The sequence below is a fragment of the Falco cherrug genome, chromosome 5 (genome assembly GCF_023634085.1).
Source record: "Falco cherrug isolate bFalChe1 chromosome 5, bFalChe1.pri, whole genome shotgun sequence".
Lineage (NCBI taxonomy): Eukaryota > Metazoa > Chordata > Aves > Falconiformes > Falconidae > Falco > Falco cherrug.
In genome coordinates this window covers 66,741,820-66,763,444 of record NC_073701.1, presented here as the reverse complement: position 1 = coordinate 66,763,444, position 21,625 = coordinate 66,741,820, and the positions used below count along the sequence as shown (strand labels likewise).

General features: G+C 36.7%; 1 protein-coding gene across 4 annotated transcripts in view; it reads left to right on the top strand.

The window, feature by feature from the left end:
- PCLO (piccolo presynaptic cytomatrix protein) overlaps positions 1–21,625 on the top strand; it is a 402,891-nt gene that overhangs the window by 169,802 nt on the left and 211,464 nt on the right. For all 4 annotated transcript variants that reach the window (XM_055712580.1, XM_055712583.1, XM_055712581.1 and 1 more), the window contains exon 4: positions 18,606–19,817. In XM_055712580.1, the coding sequence (XP_055568555.1) occupies positions 18,606–19,817 (1,212 nt within the window). The remainder of the gene's footprint in view (positions 1–18,605; positions 19,818–21,625) is intronic.

Here is a 21,625-nt window from a genome sequence, read left to right as displayed (position 1 = left end):
TAGGGAACCTACAATTAAATTAATTACAGGCTGACGTTTAGTATCACTCATCCTGGAAGATTGCATCGTGTTATGTTATTTATGAGGTAAACAGGTTCTTTAAAAGAGTGTTTCAAGGGTTGAGCAAATAATTCAAGATGAATTAAGGCTTGAAAATTTACTATCAATGAGAAAATAAGACCAGTCTGTTCCAAAAAACAGCAACACATTTGATAGATGGCTAATTGTGGGCCACATAGGGAATTGTAAAGAAACAAACTGAAAATGTAAAAATTCAAATTAATTGTAGTTTTTACATTATAGAATGTTTATTATTATATTATATAACATTTTAAGCAAATTATAATATTGCATTTTATATTATATATTTTATTTTATAATGTTCCTCATTTACTTACTTGGTGTATGTGTTGTTTATTGTTTTTTAATAAGGGATAAAAAGATAGAATTCAGTCCAATGTTTGGAGAATTATTTTTTTTCACCAATTTTGCAACAGATATTAATATTTTGGGTGTAAACTAAAGTAAGAAAATTGTTTACTTCCAAAAGGAGAGATGGGTTCTTGTCAATAGAGCAGTTAAACTTAGAACTCAGTAACATTTTATATTAAAATTATTTTAAAATACTGCTACAAGTTTTCTACAATTTGCAATACAAAAAAAAAAGTTTTACCAAGGACATTTTAGCATCAAATGCCTTTTTAAAAGCATGATTGAAGACAGGCCGTGCTTTTAAGATAAAAGTTGAGCTTCTGTGCAGTTTCTGCTGACATTGTAAGAATGATATGAAAATGTGGCATTAACCACGAGAATAAGGTTTATTAAATCTGACATAAGGTACAAAATCAATGAATGTGATTTAAAATACAAATGGAAATTGTGTGATTTCAAAATAAGTACAGCCGTATTTATTCTATTTTTTAGCATTGTAGAGTTTTGTCTAGTTTAAAGTGGAAGCTATTTTCCTGACAAAATAACTGTGATATTTGTTGACAAAAGCGACTGCATAAGTATAAAGTAAATGTATAGTCCAGTTTTGAGTTGTAGGAAAGTGCTGAGTTTGTATTGCATCAGTTTTGGTTTGGCAATACTTCCTTTATGGTTTAACTTTTTAAACTTTTAATGTGATACTTTAGGAAGACAAAATAATTAGAGAGTCATATTTTCACTGACATTTCTGTATTTTTTTATGTCATCTAGGAGTCTACATGTAAAAAAATTTTGTATAGAGTAATTATTGGAACAATTAACTTTGGGGATGGAGAAGTTTCTCCCCTGGAAATCTGCATATCTTCCCAAGAGAAGTGCTGAAAGGATGAGAATAGAAACCTCTTGGTGAATCTAGATGGGTTTTAGCATTAAAGGATCAAATCTGTTGAGAATAACAGCCTATTCTGGCCATAGGAATCTATAAATATATTGAGTGAAATTGTTTGGCTTCCTGCAACATCCTGCATCCATGTGTCTGCATGTGAACATCCATCTGTGTATCACTCATACATGTACGAGTGTAAGATTATCAATTTGACCTTTCCATGGAAAATTTAATATCTTACAGCAGTTGGCTGAAAATTTGAGGAGGGATCCTCTGTCTTCTCATCAAGGAGAAATTCTGAATCATCTTAACTACCTAAGTAATTGTGTAATATAGTATTAAAGCTGAGCTAACATAGTTGTTTTGAGAAGATTCTTTATTCTTCTGGTGATAGTAAAAAGTAGTGAAAGAGCAACTAAGGACTGCAAGGCAATCATTTCAGGGGCACTTTATTTTTTGTTATCTGTTAGATGTTTTTTCCCACTTCATATTCATTAGAGTAGAATCATGTGTATTTTAAGACGTGAAAAACTGAATTTTACAATTAAAATAAATAATCTTCAAGTAATTAAGGTAGTATTCCAGGAGATCTGAAACATTTAGTATTGTTGTTTAGAAATTTTTGGAAATTTGATTAAAACTTATTCAGTCTTACAGAAACAAATATTTCATCATAAAATACAAATAAGGTTAATATTTTAAAAAGCTCCATTTTATGAGTGCACTGTTGGACTCCATGGATGATATAATTTGAGGTTTTACTGTGACTACAAAACTTCAGCATGAGGTGACAGCATAATGCATGTGTCGGTCAGCAGGCATTGCAAGTCCAGGGGGAAACAGTACTCCTACCATTGCTCAACTCACTGTGTTGGGGTCCAAGGAGCCACCAGTGATTTCTAACACTAACAAAACAGAAAAATTAGGGCCCCTTATTTCACTGCATTTGGCTTGTTTTGTTTTTGTTTTGTTTTGTTTGTTTTGTTTTGTTTTTGTTTGTTTCTTTGCTTGGGGTTTTTGTTGGTTTGGGGTTTTTTGTTTGACTTGTTTTGGTTTTGGGGTTTTTTTTTGGTTGGTTAGTTTTTTGTTGGTTTGGTTTTTGGGTTTTGTGTTTTGGTTTGGTTTGGTTTGGTTTTTTGTTGGTTTCTTTTGTTTTTTTACTAGCATTTAAACCCTGTCTTTTCCTCTTGTATTTAATGTCTATATTGAGAGTTAGAAGTACATTTGTTTTGGGCAGACTTACACGGGTTTAGATTTTTTGGTATTTTCTTTGCATAATTGTACTTATGGTGTCTCTTGAAAGTAAACTCAAGCTTATTGTGTTTGATTGCTTTATTTATTTGCACATTAAATGCTAAGAAAACATCTGCTTTAAGTCATACTGTACCATCACAGTATGTTGTGCTTTTAAACAGATTGCAAGCATGTTTCTGTGAGAAATATTGAGAAGAAATTTTAATGAATATTGGTCTGAAGTTTTCCAAGAAAAATGTTGTGGGTTGGTGTTTTTTTTTTTAAATTCTTTATTTACATATTTGCCAGATTATGGAAGTACACAGCATGCTCCCCTTTTTTGAGTTACCATGTTTGACAGGATTATCTTGCTGACTAATGGCATATTGGTTTTTTCAGACAACCTTTCCAGTAGCTCATACTGTGTGGCTGTACAAGGGCAAAACTGTAGGCAGGAAAGTGCAAGGTAAAATCAACGAGCAGGGCATACAGAAAAGATTACGATGAGTTAAAATATGCCTACCACAGTCTTCTTGAGACATAATCAGCATAAATCTCAAAGGAGCTAGAAGCCACGGCACTAAAAAAAGGTTGGGTTTCCCCTTTTGCACTTGCATCTCATCTTTCTCTTTGCCTTTCCCTGGACTTTGGATTGCGTTGCCTGGAAGCTTGGGAATTTGCCTCTTATCAGTGGCAGTGGCCACACCTAATGATAAAGTGTTATTCGTAGCCCTCTGTTGCAAAAACAGCCGGTGAATTTGTAGGAGATGGAAGCTGTGACTATCCCTGTGCTCTGCCAGCTCTTCACACTGCCTGTGTCATGATCTTAAAGGAGGGAGGTCAGTACGGTTTTCACCTCCTCCTGTTGGGTCTTTAGAGGAGGCGTCCATTGGGAAGAGCTCAAGAAGTTGCTGGAAGGTGTGTGTGCCTCTCAGCTCGTATTGTGCCACCCAAAGTCGTGGTCATACTGCACAGGTGTAATATCTGTTTCCTTGGTTTCTTTTATTATCTCTTTACTGCCATGACAGCTGCCAGTATATCAGGAAATGGTCATATGCAACCTCCTTAATGTATTTGTAGTTAATGATTTATGTAATTTTCCAAAGCCAGGTAAGTGATTTTCCTTCACTTTCTGCTGGACCTGTGCTCTCTTCCTTGAGTATAGTCTGTTTCCTCCAGTATGAATTACTCCCCAGTCTTTCTGTTTGCTTGTTTCTTTGCCTTTCCCCTTCATTTTCAGGCATCTAAAGGGTTCATATATCTGTCACATAACACAGAGAGCAAACATTATACATAAATCATTACTAAATGCTAATAAACTCAAATGGTAAAGTCAAGTAAAATAAACATAAGTGATGGAACAGATATGCGCAGTGTGGTTCTGATTAAGGTAAGATTCAAACAGAAGGGATGAACTGAAAAATGGGAAGTGGAAGTGTCTTCAGGTATTTAGAGCTTTCAAATATCACACCATTTATTTAGGTATCAGATAACAGATTTAGGACCTTGCTTCAGGCTATCATTTTAAGAAACGTTTATCTTTGGACTTCAGTGTGGGCTCTCAGCACATCTCACAGATTTCTTCTTGGAAGTGAGGTTTGTCTGGAGCATAGTTTGCTGCAGGCTCTCACCCTGATCAGGAATAGATGCAGCAGTCAGCCCACCAGTGGTGTTCATATCCGGAGGTGATGCCCACAGTAAGTGAGTTTGAGTAGCCAGGGTCAAAACTTCCAGCTCCTCGGTTAAGTATTAGAATTTAGGTGAGATGAGACTGGATAGAAATAAGCGTAAAAAATAACCCTTTTGTTCTTTAAGTATTCCCATCGTCCTCCATAGCATTTCACTTGGAGTGTTGATCAGCCACTTCCACTTATGTGAAATAGCATACAGATCCCTCTTCATAAAAAGGACTATGCATGCAGTAACAGACAAAATACAGGCAAAAGACAGACACATTTCAAGCTGTCTTTGAAGAGATTTTTGTTTTTGCAAAGCCCATTGTTGAAGTGAAACACATATGTTAGTTTTAGGATTATCTGGTTTGCGAGATCAAAGAAAATGCAAGGGGACTTTTCAGAATAATGATGTACATCAGTTCTCTGTATTTCCATGTGGAATGGCCAAAATAAATTAAAAAAAAGATATTACAGAGAGTGGTTGAGCTGTTTATTAATATGATCCATTAAGGTTCAGATAAAAAAGGTTGCATTTGTAGTCTATCATCAAATATATAGTCTGAGATCTGATAAAGATCCATGGAGTGCTAGACACTCTGAAACATAAAGAATAGGTTGTCCTTTTCAGTACAGAATTCGCCTCATCTAGTTCCACAGCTAAGCCCCAGTTTTTGAACAAAAAACATTTTCTCTACTCTCCATGAAAGGTCAGCATTGAACACAGGACTGAACAGACCGCAAACTCTTCAGGGGATGGAATTGTTTGTTGTTTTAATGCCATCCCTGACACTAGACATTTTGTCAGTTCAGAACAAATAATAGCAGTGATGGGATGGGAATACTCATGCTCTCTGCTGACCAGTTGTGTGGGGAATAATGATTCAGCTACGAGAAAGCGCAGAATGCAGTTATTCCTTGAGACTGTTGTAATAAAGGGTACAAAGAAGCATAATAGGGCTACTCAACATCTACATATAGCCAAGAAGGATTACGATAATTAACATTATTTTTAAAACTCAGAGTTTGCAACTAGCCAGTTATTAAACACTGTTATACTATAAAATTATTGCTTCAGACACTAACACAACTTCGGTATATATGATCTAAGTGGAATAACTACAATAATGCCATCAAACAAGTTAAGAATAATGTAAATAGAGGTCATGTACTGATACTAATTAATGCACAATGGCACCTTCATGTCTCATGGATACAAGTAAGTTGAAATTGTTTTGGTCATCTAATTGGGAATCTCCTTAAAAGAAGCTGTGAAAGAGAATGTCATTGCAACAATTGTTATCTGACTATGATTGTCAGTTATATGCTGAAGTATGTTTATAATTATTAACTTCTTATCCTGGAAGTAAATACTGAATCTCCAGTGTCATTTTGAGTGAAGTGAGATACCAAAATAATATTGAAAACATGCTGGAATGGACTTTGGATTGGAAGGCTGCTTAACATAAAGATGGTATTGACACTCTCCACATCTGATTTTCATGCATATTTTGTTGTAAAAGTCAATATTCAAAAATATCTTAAGAACTTAAAAAACAAAAAGAAAAAAAGAAAAAGAAATCTAGTTGATCTTTGTTTGATTGGCTTCTTGGTTTTTAAAATTTGTATTATCTTTTAAGGCAATATCATGAATACCTGTGCCTACCAATATAGTTTGCACAACTGAGCATGCATAGTTTCCTGCCAGAGAAGGAAACTGTGGTGTAAGAATAGATATGTTTCCCCTGTGGATCCTCTTATGTTTTATGGAGTTTGTCACAGTGAAAGAAGGGTACACTGCCTTGGTGTGATAGGGGTGGGTTATTTCCTTGACTAGAGGACAGCAGTTAATTGTGGAAGTAATCTGAAAAAAACCTTGGAATATTACACTTTAGCAGAAAACCCAAGACCCAAACCTAGATGCCACTCCATGTATCTTAACTCTTTAGATGTTCATATTGGAAATACAAAAATAAATGGATGGCAGTATGTATTCTAAAACAAAGCCATAGTATAGACTCTGGAAAACTTGTATGTAAAGGTGAAAACATAAAGCATGTACATGAAGTAGATACTCTCCATTTGAACTAAAGAAACCAACAGTAGGATACATATTTTAATGAATCTTTGGTAGAGATGGAAAATCAAGAGGGTATTTATTATAGGACAGACTGTTTTAACACTCTCTTAATAAAACATTGCCTGTTAACAGGTTCTCCTAAATTCAGTTTTATAGAATCACTAGTTAAAACATTCAACCCATAGGCTTACAGGGTATCATTCTGTGTGAAGCAGAGGTTACACAAAATTACATTGTGGTAGCACCTGGAGATCATTCAGTATTTTCATGACAGATACTGCAAGTATGATATATAATTGTCCAAAGGAGTTACAGTTTCCAAATCTTTCCTTACAGTTTAAAAAAAAAAAAAAAAACCAACAAAAAAACCCCAACCAAACCCAAAAAACAAACCTAAAAAACAAACAAAAAAAGAAATATTTATTCCATTTAAGATAATGTTTATGGATTTCCATTATAATCCAGAATTTCTCGGAAGTGTACACAGATCTTAATCATCCCAATTCCACTGAAGTCCTTGAGGATCTGCCATTGACTTCTTTGGCATTTGGATGATGCACATATCCACTTTTGGGTTTTTTTTCCTTCATTTGCGTTGATTTTGCCATGGTAACAAAAGAAGTGGTCACCAGAGGCAGCAAAGTGCTTGACGGGAATTTTCTGTGTAAGACTGAGGAGGAAGACTCATTCCTTTGTTTTGGGCAACAGCACTCCTACCTCTATATGCCAATACAAAGGAGGACTGTTAGTCATCTTGTTATAATAGTGCATGAAAAAAACCCAACAAACACATGACAGTGCAGGTAGATGTAGAGTAAAACCAAGTGTAGTGATGTTCCCCATCCACAATAAAAAACAGTTATTTTTTTGACAGCTTTGCTTGTTTTGCATCTATGATGATGTCTACACTAGTGATACATTTTTATGCATTGACAGCATGATTCTAAGCCTCTAAGGGTCTTCAGCAAAATAACTAACGGAAAGTATACACAGCCACTATACACAGAAAAATCCCATTATCTATCAAATGTAATTACTAAAATAAAAATTCCCAGACAGCAGAACAGTTGCTAAAAAAGATAGAAAATCTGAGCTTTTTCTGAAGTTATTGGGATGTATCTTGAAGTAAGGTAAGGCCATATACATTCATTTGAGGAAGTAGGTCATCCTTGTGTTGTCATATTTTGTGTTTCATCTGTTCATAATTGAGTGGAATATTCAGAAGTCCCAACCTTATTAAAATTAAGAAGCAAATAATTCCTGACACATGGGAGAAGCACCAATTCCTCTGTACTTTTCTGGTGATCTGCAGCAGTATTTACAACTCTCTTCCTTTAATGCTTGGTGTGAGGGAAAGAGATTTTTAATGACAGCAAACCAGCTGACAAAGTTCCACGAGGGCTTTCATTTTTTTTCTGGAGCCAAAGCAAAATCTTAGGGGAATAACTTGCTGATTGCTCTACCACTCTATAAAATAGACCTTTTTATTTTTGAATTTAGATTTTGAAACCTTTTGACTGAATAAAATGATACAGTTTCTCCTGCCAAGAGTATTAGTTTTTAGCACATTCACAGAATCACATAATGGTTGCAGTTGAAAGGGACCTGTGGAGGTCATCAGGCTTTGTGTGACAGGACAGTAACAAGGTAGAGAAGAATTTCTTGGGATCTACCAACACTTCAGAAAAACAGGTGAGATGTTTGGCACCTTTTTGAGCAACTTACATTGTTGTTTTCACTCCAGCATCCAGATGTGTTCATTCAAAAATTCAGAGTCTCTGAAAGCTTCTGTTAGTGAGTGAGCACAAACTTGAATGGAAGACATTAACAAGAAGAAAAAACACAAAGGAGGGGAAGACCCAAACAGTGGTTGCACATAGTCACTGCATTCAAGACAGAGGCTTCAGAGCAGATTTTGAGGGGGTAACTATGCACCTAGTGTACTAGTCAATGCTACCTCATTGCCATATGTGTTCTCCCGTATTTTTTTTTTTATTTGTTGCAGTTTCTTCCAGCTCGAAAATCAAGGTGATATTCACTGTCAACTGTAGACATGAGTAACTGGTCTAATCAGCTACACTCCCACCCTGTGTTCAGTGGACACAGGCACTTTAAAAGTGCCAGTCTTCCTGTCTAATGTCCTGTAATAGATAACATTAACTGCCTTCTAAATGTTACCGTTTATGTCCATTGAAGGTAGAAGTTAACAACCACAATTATAAATGTCTGCACAATACACATCCACAGTTTAGTGGGAATGCTGCATTCTCACATGCTTAGGTAGTGCCGACCCCAGTTTTGAACAATGCTAAGCTACAAATAAGATTTAACAGCCTAAAGAATAAGTGTGCAGTTAGACCGCAGTAAACAGTTATACAGTATTCCAATAAACTTGAATTTATGTGATTTGTAAATGTCTTCTAATATTCTGGAATGTTTCTCACTCTAAAACCATGAAATATATTGCCATTACTGAGATGCTGGAAGATGCTGGAAGCAACTGAAGGCAAAAAAAGATCAGGAGGTAATTTTTAAAGGATTTAATGACAGTTTTACTCCAAAATGTTTTATTGTGAAGATGGCAAGCTAAAACAGCCTTAGAGAAATTTAAGATTTCTTTTCTTAGAACTGCTTTATTTCCTTCAGTTATGATTGGAATTCCCATAATATTAAGACAGAAGGTTGTGGACTGCAGCCGTAGAATAAAATAGATTTTACTTTTGTTGCTGCCCGTTAGATGCCAAGTAAAAACATGAAGGTGCTTTAGAGCAGCATGCAGAAATGGCAACTCATGTAGACTATATGCTAAGGTATCGCAGTTCGGAACAAATACCAGCACTGTCAGAGGCAATACCCTTAAACATGCAGAGGTTAAGTGGGGTTTTTTTTTTGGCTTTTTGTTTTCTTTTCTTCTAGGTTTCTGTAGCACTTCAAAATTGACATAAAGAGAAGTAAGCTGGATTCTATTCTTGTTTTGATATTAGTTGTATCTTCCAACACACTGACCAAAGTTTTTTGAGACTTTTGTGTATCTACAATAATTGAGCAGCATAAACCTGGATAGCAATCATTGTTTTCGATAGATAATGCACAGCAGTAGCCAGGAAGCATATAGCAAATATTTCTACTGATGCAAGCAGGAAAAATAGGTAGGAGCCTTTCACTTGTTTTTGCTGTATTGGCTTCCCAGTGGCAACAGAGATAAATATATAAAATCCATTTTTAGTTATGTCGGGTTTTGTGACTTTTAATAAATATCCCAACATGTCACATGAGCAGCGGTAACTGAGTACGTATACAAGTCTGCAAGGAAAACAGTTGAAAATAACTTATTTGATTTCACAGTTGTGATGGCTTAAAAGCAAGCTTATCAATTAATGACAATAACCTGAGATGCTGAGATAACTTGGTCTTCCTCAATCACATACTGAAAGCCTTTATTTGAGAAAGATAAAAGCTACTCATCTTTTTGCATTTTTCAGGTAACAGTCTCATCTTCATTGTAACTTCAAACAACAAAAAAAAGGCATTCTCAGACTACAAGAGTAATCCTTCCTCCTGTTGACAAACGTCTTTATTCTACAGCAAATTTTGCTGGTTTTGTTTTATGTTGACATTTTGCATTTAGCTGAATCAGCTTTTATGGATTTCTGTGATCTCTCTTTGGTGGCTGAAAGATAGCTTGACATTTAAAGTCAGCTAAATGCTGTGAATCTGTTTAATGCTGATAATACAATGCATTCTGCTCATGAGTACTAATGCAGGAATGCGGTTGGTAAAACTGGTAGGATTTCATGAATCCTTGACTGATTTTGTTGGCAATCACATCATATATTGAAATCAGCTGCATTTCTCTGTGCCACCCCTCCTATTGTGTCATACTCCAAACTGCAAATCAGTAATGACAAGGAAGTTCTTCTAGTTTAAAACCTAAATTTAACCATGGAAAATTTATATCCATTTGGTTTGCAGCCAGTATACCTTTCCTCCAATAGAAGTCATACTTGTGGGATTAATTTCCCTAGGTTAAATTAGCCATATTTTTCTAACCTCTTCTCCGAAACCCAGTCATCTGACTAAGCATTTGTTTGCACATCCTTTCTCCACTTGGGGTAAAATCAAAAAATATGTTTAAGATCCTAAGTGACATTTTAGACAAAATTTATACGTACCAATTCAGGAGAATAATCCTGGAACACTGCTTGTGACCTCCACAGGCACACAGCATCTATGAAAACCTTCTTATATCTTCCTAACTCTGGACACCGTAGAGGCTCAGCTGTGGACCCTGTCTGTGCCAAGCTGGCTGCTTAGGCAGTTACATCCTCCCTAACACTTTGGATAAAGAACAGTGTATGGGGGTTTTATTTATTTATTTATTTATTTTTCTCCTGCCAGATCTACGACCTGATTTGTTGGTCATGGTCTGAATATGTATGTCCCTCTACTATTCTGTGTGATGGTGGTGGTAACTTTTTTACACGTAAGTCTAGCGATTTGAATATTTCCCCTAAAGGTAGGAGATCTGAGTTCTCAGTCTGTGTGGGATCTGAATTTGTAGTTCACACATCCTAAGGGAATGCTCAGGCCACCATTCCCATTCTATATGGGAATGTAACCTTCCCTCTCTGCATTGTTTTGTTTAGGCAATGTCTACTCTGTGCAGAGGGACTCAGCAAGGAGTACACTTTAGGAGTGCAGAGCAATTATTTGTGGATGAACACACATAGCAGACATGCATCTGAAGAACCGTTAATATACTCACTACTTCAGCGGGGCCCATGTATAGCGTTTGCTGGGCAGGCAATCGTCACTCAGGTTGGGGAGCATCAGCTTCTGCTCCTTGGAACAAACCAACTGACCATCGCTGTTGCTGAGTTGCTGTCATCCACTTCTGTGTATTTTTCTTTTGGTTTTAGATCTCTTCATGTCAGTATTTTTCTTCTTGAATTCTTCTCCCAATGACACTCTGTTGGGTTTTGTTTGTTTGGTTTTTTTTATTATTATTATTCTTATTTTCTTATAGCACCTGGCTTTCTCTCAAACACCTTCTCACATCTTTACAGCCTTTTTTCACAGTAAAACTCAATTGAGGACTTACAGCTCTGCTGCGCCAACCTACGCCTTGCATCATAGACATCTGAACCCCTGGGCCAAGGGTTTCCAGTATTCCTTCTCTCCTGTTTGCAAAAACGTGCCATTCTGTAACAAGCAGGACAGGGACCTCACAAGGGGAAGAGTGACTCTGGCCTCATGTTACAATAGATCTCTCAGGGACAGGAGGATGTGAAGGCTTCCAAAACCTGTGTTCATATCTACTGTAAAGAAACTAAAACAGTAGGAAAGTAACTAAAGCATAAAAAGAATGGAAGGTAATTTCCCTCTATAAGAGATGTGTTTTTCATACCTGGAAATTTATTGACTCATCTCTGCAAATTTGACTAAACATTTCATGGTGGCACAGGTTTCGTTATTGTGCTGGAATCCAAGTAGGCTCAACATGTAATAGTTTAATTTTTACCTCTAGAATAAATTACATTATTCAAGAAAAAAATACAAGGCTTATCTGACACAGTCTTCCCCCAGTAAGCTCATGTTGCATTTTAGTCCCTTCTCTTCATCACAAGGATCAATTCAACTTTCTTTCAAATAGTTTTCTAAAACTTTCTAAACATTTGAATTGGACTAGCAGAGCCGTAGTTACCAGGAACATTTCTACATATTAAATAGAAGTGGCTGTGAGTTGAATGTGGTTAAGCTGTGTGTCACTCACTTTGGGTGGATTGTGCGTATCTCATAGCTGCTTAATTTGGCTTTCTTATGCCAATACACTTTAATGGATACTGTTCAGGTTGATGGATTTCCATGTTCAGTATGGTGATTTATATTCTGTGTCCTCATTTCTGTTGACATTTGCTTCTGTTCAATATCACTATCATAAAAATTGGAGATCAAAGCACATATTACATGGACTATACTTTAATCTGAAGCAGTCTTAACTGCTCTGTAGATACCTTTTTGTCTACAAGGTTACCAAATATTTGTTGCTTGATTACATTTCCTTTGCAGAATTGGTCTTAGCTCAGTTTTTGGGAGTTCTTTCCTCATCCCTCCTTTTTCTGATCTTCAAGATGCTATGCTCATCCAGATAGCTTTTATTCTCTGGGTGGGCTATTTGGTTACTTTTTCAATTATTTCATTAAGTGGCTTATTCCTATGAGATCTTGGAAACATGCTGTACAAGTTTGTGAAAACAAAAAACCAAATAAATTACAAACAAATATCCAAGGCAAAACTGTCTTAGCATCTTATAACAACTAGTTAATATAAGTATTTATGCCAGAGACATCTTACTTTTAGGTGTATATTTTTGTGTTTTCTAAGAAACATACTCAAATCTATGCCTAGTAAAAAAGAAGATGGCAAATTTGAGTAGTAAGAAAAAATATTTTAGTGACTGCATGCATTGCTCCTTTCCTCTGTTTTGTTTATGAGGTAATCAGGGAGAAAAAGCATACTTTTCTTTTCATAAAAATATTCAGGGTTTTTTTATAATTAGCATGGGGCTGTTGATAAAGATTCTGCTTTGCAATGCGATTATTCTAGAAAGCAAAATCAGAAGTATATTATTTGTTCAGAGATTTATTTCTTAATGCTTTTTTTCATTCCTGTGTTGGTTTTATGACTTTGTTTTCCAGAGAGCAGTGAGGAGGAAGAATTAGGAAGGGATAAAGATATCATCTAACCATGACAAAGGGAGTAGTTGGTTGGTATCTAAATGAAATTAAAGTATTTGCCTTCTGAAGTAACTTAGAGATGTTTTCTAGGAAGAAGTGTTTGGTTTTGCCTTCACAGATATATTAAGTAAGTTGAGTTACTTAGAGTGAGAAAAAACACCTCTTGTTTGCCAATCAGTGTTTGCCAAGAGTGGGTAATGAACTTATCAACATACTTCAATAAAGAATCCTTGACTGGCAGGGAGATGGAATAGTTGATCTATTATTTTCTACTTGAAATTATCTAATATTATGGTATATGAATACAAAAGCAAAGGAACCAAAATGCCTGAGCTCTTGCATGACAACTGGAAAACAGATATGCATAATGAATGTTGTCTGCCTTTTTCTTGTTGGCATTTGTTTATTATGAAAGTGAATGAGGAGAACATTGGGAAACAGCTACATTGTTCTGGACATCAATATGGGGTTTTAAGGACTGCTGAAAACACAGGGAAAGTGCCATAGCACACTAGTATCACTAGTGTGCTCAATAATAGCGTTGACTACCAATTCTGGAAACAAAGGGTGTGAAGAATTCTGTAAAGAGCTTATAAGATTTATCGAGTGAAGACTGCTGAAAGAAGATGGTGTCCATTTCCCAAGTCCTCATGAATTTGGGTTGACAGGCTAACTGAAAAAATAGCCTTAGGGAAAAGCTTGCATTCAGGGCATGAGGTTAACTGAGGAAAAGACAAGTCTAAAGCTGAGGCATATGACTTCATGGTACAAAATTTGATTTTACAGAGAACTGTTCTGACAGAGAATTAGGAGCTAGAGGGTTGGTGATATAAGAAGATTTTTCTTGGCTTTTTTGTGATCAAATATCCACATGATTATAAAAACTTAGATTGGAATTTAAAACACAGCTCGGGAGAAGTGTATAGCAATACTAAAAAATGAAGTGGTAAAAAGATACAGATACAACAAAACTCCAAGAGGAGAATAGCAGTGTTCATTAAATCACTGTGTATCTGAACAATTCCAGGTTATTTCACTAGCATCACTTGCATCAGTATGGCAAGGAGGCAAGGCTGGGACTTCCATCTCTTGACAAGATTTAATGCAGTTTGCTCATCATCACCTTCCATTGCTTATGTTAATTGTAAATGTTTTCCTTTCTAAGAGACTTATTCTACTATGTCCTCAACTCAAAGCACAGTCCTTGAGTTGAAGAACCTTAATCCAAGAAAGACAGACTGAATAGGGTCAGTGAGCAAAGCTGAGAGGAAACAGTGGCTGGGTAACTGTTCTTGTTTTTAAATACTTACTACTATTATTAAAGTTGCTGAAGTCATTACAGGCAGTTCAAAGAACTGAGTCTCTGAAGGACTTAAATGAGGGAAGTGGCTTGATGAATCTGAGAATGAGCAACTGTATGAGCAGTGAGTAGGGTGCAGCTGAAGAATTAGTAAATGGGATCTACTTAACCAGCAGAGCTAGGAGAAGTAATAAGAGCCAAATGTAGATGCATAGAAAAGAAACAAACATAGAGACACTAGAAACTGGATACAAATATAAGGAAATAAATCCCAATTCTGTCACGAACAAATGGTACTGTGAAAACATGTGCATTTGATGTATGAAGTTACATGTTCTTTAAGAATACCTGTATAGCATGTCTTGAACCATGCACCTAATTATGTTGTTATGAAACTGAAGATTATAAAACCATAGATTGGGTTGGGTTGGAAGGGACCTTAAAGATCATCTAGTTCCACCCCCACCACCACAGGCAGGGACATTCCAATAGACCAGGTTGCTCCAAGCCCCGTCCAGCCTGGCCTTGAGCACCCCAGGGGATGGGGCACCCACAGCTGCTCTGGGCAACCTCTGCCAGTGTCTCACCACCCTCACAGAAAATAATTTCTTCCTTATACCTAATCTAAATCTGCCCTCTTTAAGGTTAAAGCCATTCCCCTTTGTCTTATCACTACAGGCCCTTGTAAAACGTCTCTCTCCAGCCTTCTTGTCGGCCCCTTTAGGTGCTGGAAAAAGCTTTACGGTATCCATGGAGCCTTCTCCTCTCCAGGCTGAACAACCCCAACTCTCAGCCTGTCTTCATAGGAGAGGTGCTCCAGCCCTCTGATCATCTTCACGGCTCCTCACCCCTCCCCAGGGAGAGCTCCGTGCACTCCAGGTGGTCACCGACACAGAGGGTGACACCCCCTCCTCACCTCCCCTGCCTGGCCTTCCTGAACAGCCTGTACCCTTCCATTTCAACACTCCAGCCAGAAAAGTCATCCCACCACCTCTCCCTGATGCCAAGCAGATCACAGCCCCACAGCTGTGCGCGCTAATTCCTCTTGTTTATGTTCCCCACTGCGTGAGTTTGCATAGAGGCATGTGAGGTGGGCCCCGATGAAGCTGACTGACTGGGTGCCGTTGCTGGAATTCCCTTGTTTCTTCAGGTGGTCTCCCGCTGCCCTGCAATTTTTTTCCAGGTTCTAGGCATCTCTTGATGGCATTAGTACCAAACTGGTAGGAGTGGGATGGATTGTGGTTCCCCTCCCGTGGCAACTTTAGTTTAAAACCCTCTTCAGCAGCTTGGCAAGGCTTTGACCAAGGATGGTTAAGCCTCGGTTCTGAGAAGCTTAATAACATTAATGTATTTCCTTATTGGCGTACCCTGTGGTGCCAGAAGCTATATTAAGACAAATAATAATGGTATTATTTCTGCTTGCATTGTGAAATGAGTATTTGTCAGGCTGATTTAAGAAAGAAAAACCTGCCCACTTTTTAGTGGGTTTAAAAGCTTTTGTGCCCTCCAATAAATTTAACATCAAAATTGGTCTATTATAATTATCTAGTCAATTTTGTATAGTGGTCTTTACAACTTTTATGAGAAAAGAATCAAGGACACTGTGAAACTGTATCTTTTTGTCTGTAGTCTAACTATGCTAAACGTTATCTAGTATATTTAGTCACTTACAGAATTCTGATAATACTAACAACATGTATTTCTGTTCACCAGATTTGCTTCCTGATGTATTTATTCTATTTTAAGTTTATAAAAGGCAGGTCACAGTGTACTTACAGCTTCCAATATTGTTTTCTAGGAAAAAAATGTTGCTGCCCATAAAAAGGAAGGAAACCATAGTAAAAAATCCAGACAAACCCCTCTAACAGAAATACTCGCAAAAAACCTGTTAGATTTTACACATTTATTAAAATACAAGTTCCTTTTATTTGTATTTCTTAATTAGGAGTTCCCAGACAAATGATGTGTAGTTGGAGCACATTGTCTTATGGAGAAGGGTAATCTTCCCTGGAGGATTATGTTTTAATCCTTTTTTGCACAGAAAAACTAAACCTAAATTATGTTTAATAGTCTGATAGAGAACCACATTCAGTGGCAAAGGGCACAGTAATTATTAGGGGCTTCATTGCATTTCGAGACAGCTGATTCAGTCAATAAACTTCATTTATTGGGACAATATTGTCAAATACTTTTAATAAATATTTATTTGTGTTAATTACCAGGACACTCTAGTTAGGTCATTTTCTATAAAAGTAGAATAATAAATACGCAAGGCAACTGTTAGATGACCTGAATGATAATGCATGCATTCTTGCATTTCTTGTGCCTGAAACAATATTTGCCAGACAAAGACAATTATTTTATGCATTAAATAGCTTCTCTTTAGTTCTGTTTCAGCAAAATTAGTCCAAATGAGCTTTTCCTACTAAATTTTGTTTCACATGCAATTGTCATTTCATCTACAGTTCTTGTAATTTATCTTTTACTTATTAGCCTAACCAGCTATTTTTTATTTTTTTCCAAAGGAGCAGCATCATAGTAGAGACTCAATTATTTTAAAAACAATCAAAATCCAGTAACATTGTAAAGACAATGGGATTTGGATCTGAAGTGTGCAAATAGACTTCATAAATGGGAGTTTTGGTAGATTTTACACAATTCCGATGAATGCTTTAAACCAGCTAATCTTAAAATGTTTAAATTTCTTAAAGATACCAAAAATCTTAATTTCCTGGACATACCTACTGTGCACCAATGGGCTCAGAAATATCCTGGATGGGATATGAAGCCTGAGCGTGTAAGCTCCATCATTAGAGATGAATAGAGAGATGCCTCACCATCTTGAAAAGCCATTTGTGGTCCTGTCATGACCAACCCTTATCCCTCTGTGATAAATTCTGTATCCATACATACATCAGTGGCATCACCAAGCATTAAGTATTCTTGGTAGGAAAACCTGCCAGTGCATTTGTTGAAGTTAAGGTCCCTCTTTACACTGAAAAAGGCAAGTTAGAGTCGAAAGGAGAGCAGGGAGTCTGATGCTTATACCCCTGTCATTGGGCATTTGTTGGCAGGAGCAGAGCTAGAGTTAAGAGTCTCCACTTTTGGTGTTAGCTCATTTATTACCGTTTTACTTGTTAATATAAAACACACAAATGTTTCTGGGGTCACACACTTCTGCCAGATACCCCTTCTTCTGACTAAATGCCACATCTGTCCAACTGGTTTTATACCACTGGAGATTCTAAAATATCCAATGGTATATAACTGATCAGTCATCCATGCCATCCTAATATTATCTTCAGTATTACCTATATAATTACTAATAAAACAATTTTGCTTTTTTTCATGTGCTTCATATTCAGTAGGTCACTGAGTTCTCTAAATCAGAGAAATACAACAACTGTATTGCCAAGACCTTTCATTGTCACAGTAAAAGAAGTTTTAAAAAAGCATACAAAGATTTTAATATTCCAGTGGAGCTTATTTTGCACTAATGAAGTAGAGCTTAATTATCTTTTCTAGTATCTGGAAGATTCTGGGCTTTTTTCGTTCATTACTTTTCTGTGTTCAGAATTTCCTTTTGCTATTCTAAAGAAACTGTACCCCAAATCCCACTGGAAACAGTCTGATAACTCCTCTCATGTAGTAGCTAGGCAACTGGCAACAAGGTCTTTTGCACAGATATAAGCATTTGTCCTTTTTTTCTGATTTTCTGGGAAGACAAGTAAAGGAACCAGTGTGAAACAGGGATTTAGCAGTAAAGGGAGCAGAAGACCATACAGGGGATCTTTCTTTTGGGTTACAGCCTTATTAAATTTCTGCAGTGATACATATAGACAAATTCAAGAGGGGAAGGTAACTTCTGAAGAGAAACACAAAAAGCCATGGGTCCCCTTTTGCTCAGATTTACAAAATCAGTGGGACCTATTGACAGATTATCAGACTTTAGAAAACAATAGATGTTAGAAATATATAAGCAAAGTTTGTTCGTAAAGGTCATCAATGATTTGGAACAATGTAGTTGCTGTTAATTTTCACAGTGTATTTTTATACTTGTTCAGCTTGGCTTTCTGGGACCTGATACACTTCATTGCTGTTAGAAAGTTGTTACGGCTCTTGCTGCAAGAGCAGCAAAGAAAGAAAGTAAACTCTCAGTATGCACAGCATTCAGGCTAGAAGTATTCAACTGTGTAAGTTGAAAACACCATATGATTTTACTGTTAAGTTTTCAAATAAGTAACTTCATATCTTTGTTGTATCACAGGTACAGGAATGGCTGTGCTTAAATTGCCAGACCCAAAGGGCAATGTCAGGTCAGCTTGGGGACGTGGGCAAGGTGCCACTTCCGAAACCAGGCCCCTCACAACCAGCATCCAAACCACCTGCTACTCCTCAAAAACAGCCTGTGCCTGCTGTTTCACATCACCCTCCAAAGACTTCCACACCGCCCACTGCAGCAAAAACGAAAGAACCAGGTGTTCAGAAGGAAGCTCCAAAACTTCAGCAGGGGAGACTGGAAAAAACGTCATCAGCTGAGAAAATCCTGCAAGACATTCAAAAAGAAGATGCCAAACTTAAGCAGGGAAAACTCGCCAAGACACCCTCAGCTGATAAAATCCAACGTGTTTCTCAGAAGGATGACCCAAGACTCCAGCAAACAAAACTGACAAAGACAGCCTCATCTGATAAAATTCTTCATGGAGTTCAGAAGGAGGATGCAAAAATTCAAGAGGCAAAACTGGCAAAAACATCCTCAGCTGATAAAATTTTGCATGGAGTTCAGAAGGAAGACACAAAGCTTCAACAGGCAAAATTGGCAAAGATACCCTCAGCTGACAAAATTTTACATGGAATTCAGAAAGAAGACCCAAAACTCCAACAGGTGAAAATGGCAAAGGCACTATCAGCTGACAAAATCCAACCGGCAGCCCAGAAGGAAGATGCACAACTTCAGGAGGTCAAATTGTCAAAGGCAGTTTCAGTTGATAAAATCCAACATGGAATTCAGAAAGAAGATCCAAAAGTTCAACATGAGAAAATCATGAAAACTTCATCAGTGGAGAAAATCCAACAGGAAGCTCAGAAAGAACCAAAACTTCAGCAAGGGCAACTGTTGAAGACACTTGCAGCAGATAAAATTCCTGCAACAATAAGTTCAGACCAGAAGAAATCCTTAAGTATATTGGAAGAAGATAAAAAATCTGTGCTTCCAGAAAAAAGCACACCACATCCAGAGGACAAAAAAGAGCAGATTACAGCTGAGAATAAAGACCACGTTGCTGAACAGAAAGCAGAAGTTGAAGCACCTTGTAAGGAACTGCAAGCTAAGAAGCAAGAGGACGTTAGGAAAGAGGGTTTGACAACTGGGATTTCACAAATGGTTTCAAAAGCTGAAAAAGCTCAGGAAGAAGAAATTCCTCTTCAAACAGCACCTTTGCCAGGAGCTGACCATGTGGAAGCAGTGAGAGAAAAAACAGTAAGTGCTTTTCTCCTTCCCACCCCCCTTCTCCCTTGCTACAGTTCTCTCCTCTATGTCTTCCTGCTCTTTGTTGTTAGTCTCTGTACATGGTGATTCTAAATTATTAAATCAATGCCTCCTGTTGAGTGAAAGTTTCACCAGTCAGTCCTATGCTCTACGTGCAACTTTTCAATACTTCTTGCATGATTTTCAGTCTCAAGCAGTTAAGCAGTTGAAACTAAGGCAAAGTTCCTGTTTAATCATTTTTCCAATATTTCTTGATTTATTTACCTGGAGATTATCCAGACTTTGGAGTTTAATTATTGAAAGGAGTGTTTTCTTAGTTCTTAATCTCGAAAGGGAATAATCCGTGATGGTAAGGTGTACAATGTGTTGCAGTAGCAAAATACAATAAACATTTGAGGAATACTTTATGATGCCTGAACGTGATATATTAAAGCATGCAACCTTTACATCTTTTTACTATTTCACTTGCTTATCTCACATGCACAAGTACATTTAGGAAGGGTCTTGGTGTGCTTTCAAGTCTGATGAATGGATGAGTTTTTGATAGCACTTACTGAAGGTCCACATTTCGTAAATAAATTCATTTGCTGGATGCAGAGTCACCAAGTCACTATCAGCTGAACTGGGTAATATACATAATTTGTTGGGAAATGAAAAATGATGTGTTTTTTATATCAGCACTGCAAATTAGATGCTGATTATTATGTTGTGAAAGTAGGAGTAAGTTTAGGAAAAGTGTTTAACCTTTGACAAAATTATGTTTTCAAGTAATCCTAGTCAAATAGGTCAAGGGTTTTGTGGGGTTTTTTGTAATTATTTTTCATTCCTTGTGATAACCAAGATATTTGGACAGAAAAATATTCTGATTCAGCAATTGTGCTGTGGAAATTACTACTATTGTTGTAAACCAACTTTCCTGTCTGAAATGTATCTCCTATCACGTTGTGTTTCGTCTTCTTGACCGTATCAAGAGTTACAGTTTCCCCTGCTTGTGCCAAGGGAATCTCCGAATTATGCTCAGAGTAACATAGCCAGAAATCCTCCCTTCTGGAAGAAACAAGGAGATCTACAAAAAACCTGTATAAATTTGATTATCACGTATCAAACATAAGACACTACTGCAGGACTTTCCAAGAAGAGTAAGCTTATTTTTGTTAACAAAATGTCACTTCTGGGTTGTGTTTTGGTTTAGTTTTGGTGGTTTTTTTTAATTCATAGCAGAAAACCTAAGAAGTTGACTTAAAATTTTGTTACTGTTAAAAATTTGATTGTTTGGGGTTTTGTTTTGGGGGTTTTTTTTCTGTTGAAAACATTTGTAAGGGAAAATTTTTATCATACGCTAGTCACAGTCCTATCTGGTCATTTTTATATTCTGTAAGAAGGTGAAAGTATATTATACTCTGGACAAATCTTAGATACACATATTACATTTCCATCTCTGATAGTGACATTTTAACTGTAGATTTATTAGTGATTCCTCATGTGGTGCACACATATGTTTCACTCGTATTTCACTTATATTTTAATTCCTCCCACTGCCTTCTAACTGAAGTCAGGACTTCTTGAGTTATTAACATAAATAGGTTTATCTTTCTTTTGCTCTAGTTATCAGACTTTGAAGCACACTTACCTAAACCTAGTAAAACAGAAGTTTCATGAATAAAAAACCCAAACTCTTACATATCTTCTTCTATTTTTTAAATTAAAACAAACAAGAAATGAAAAAGGAACAGCTATTTTTACACAAAAAGCCTTTTTTTTCCCTTTTCCCTTCTTTTTCAGATCCTTATAAAAATCTG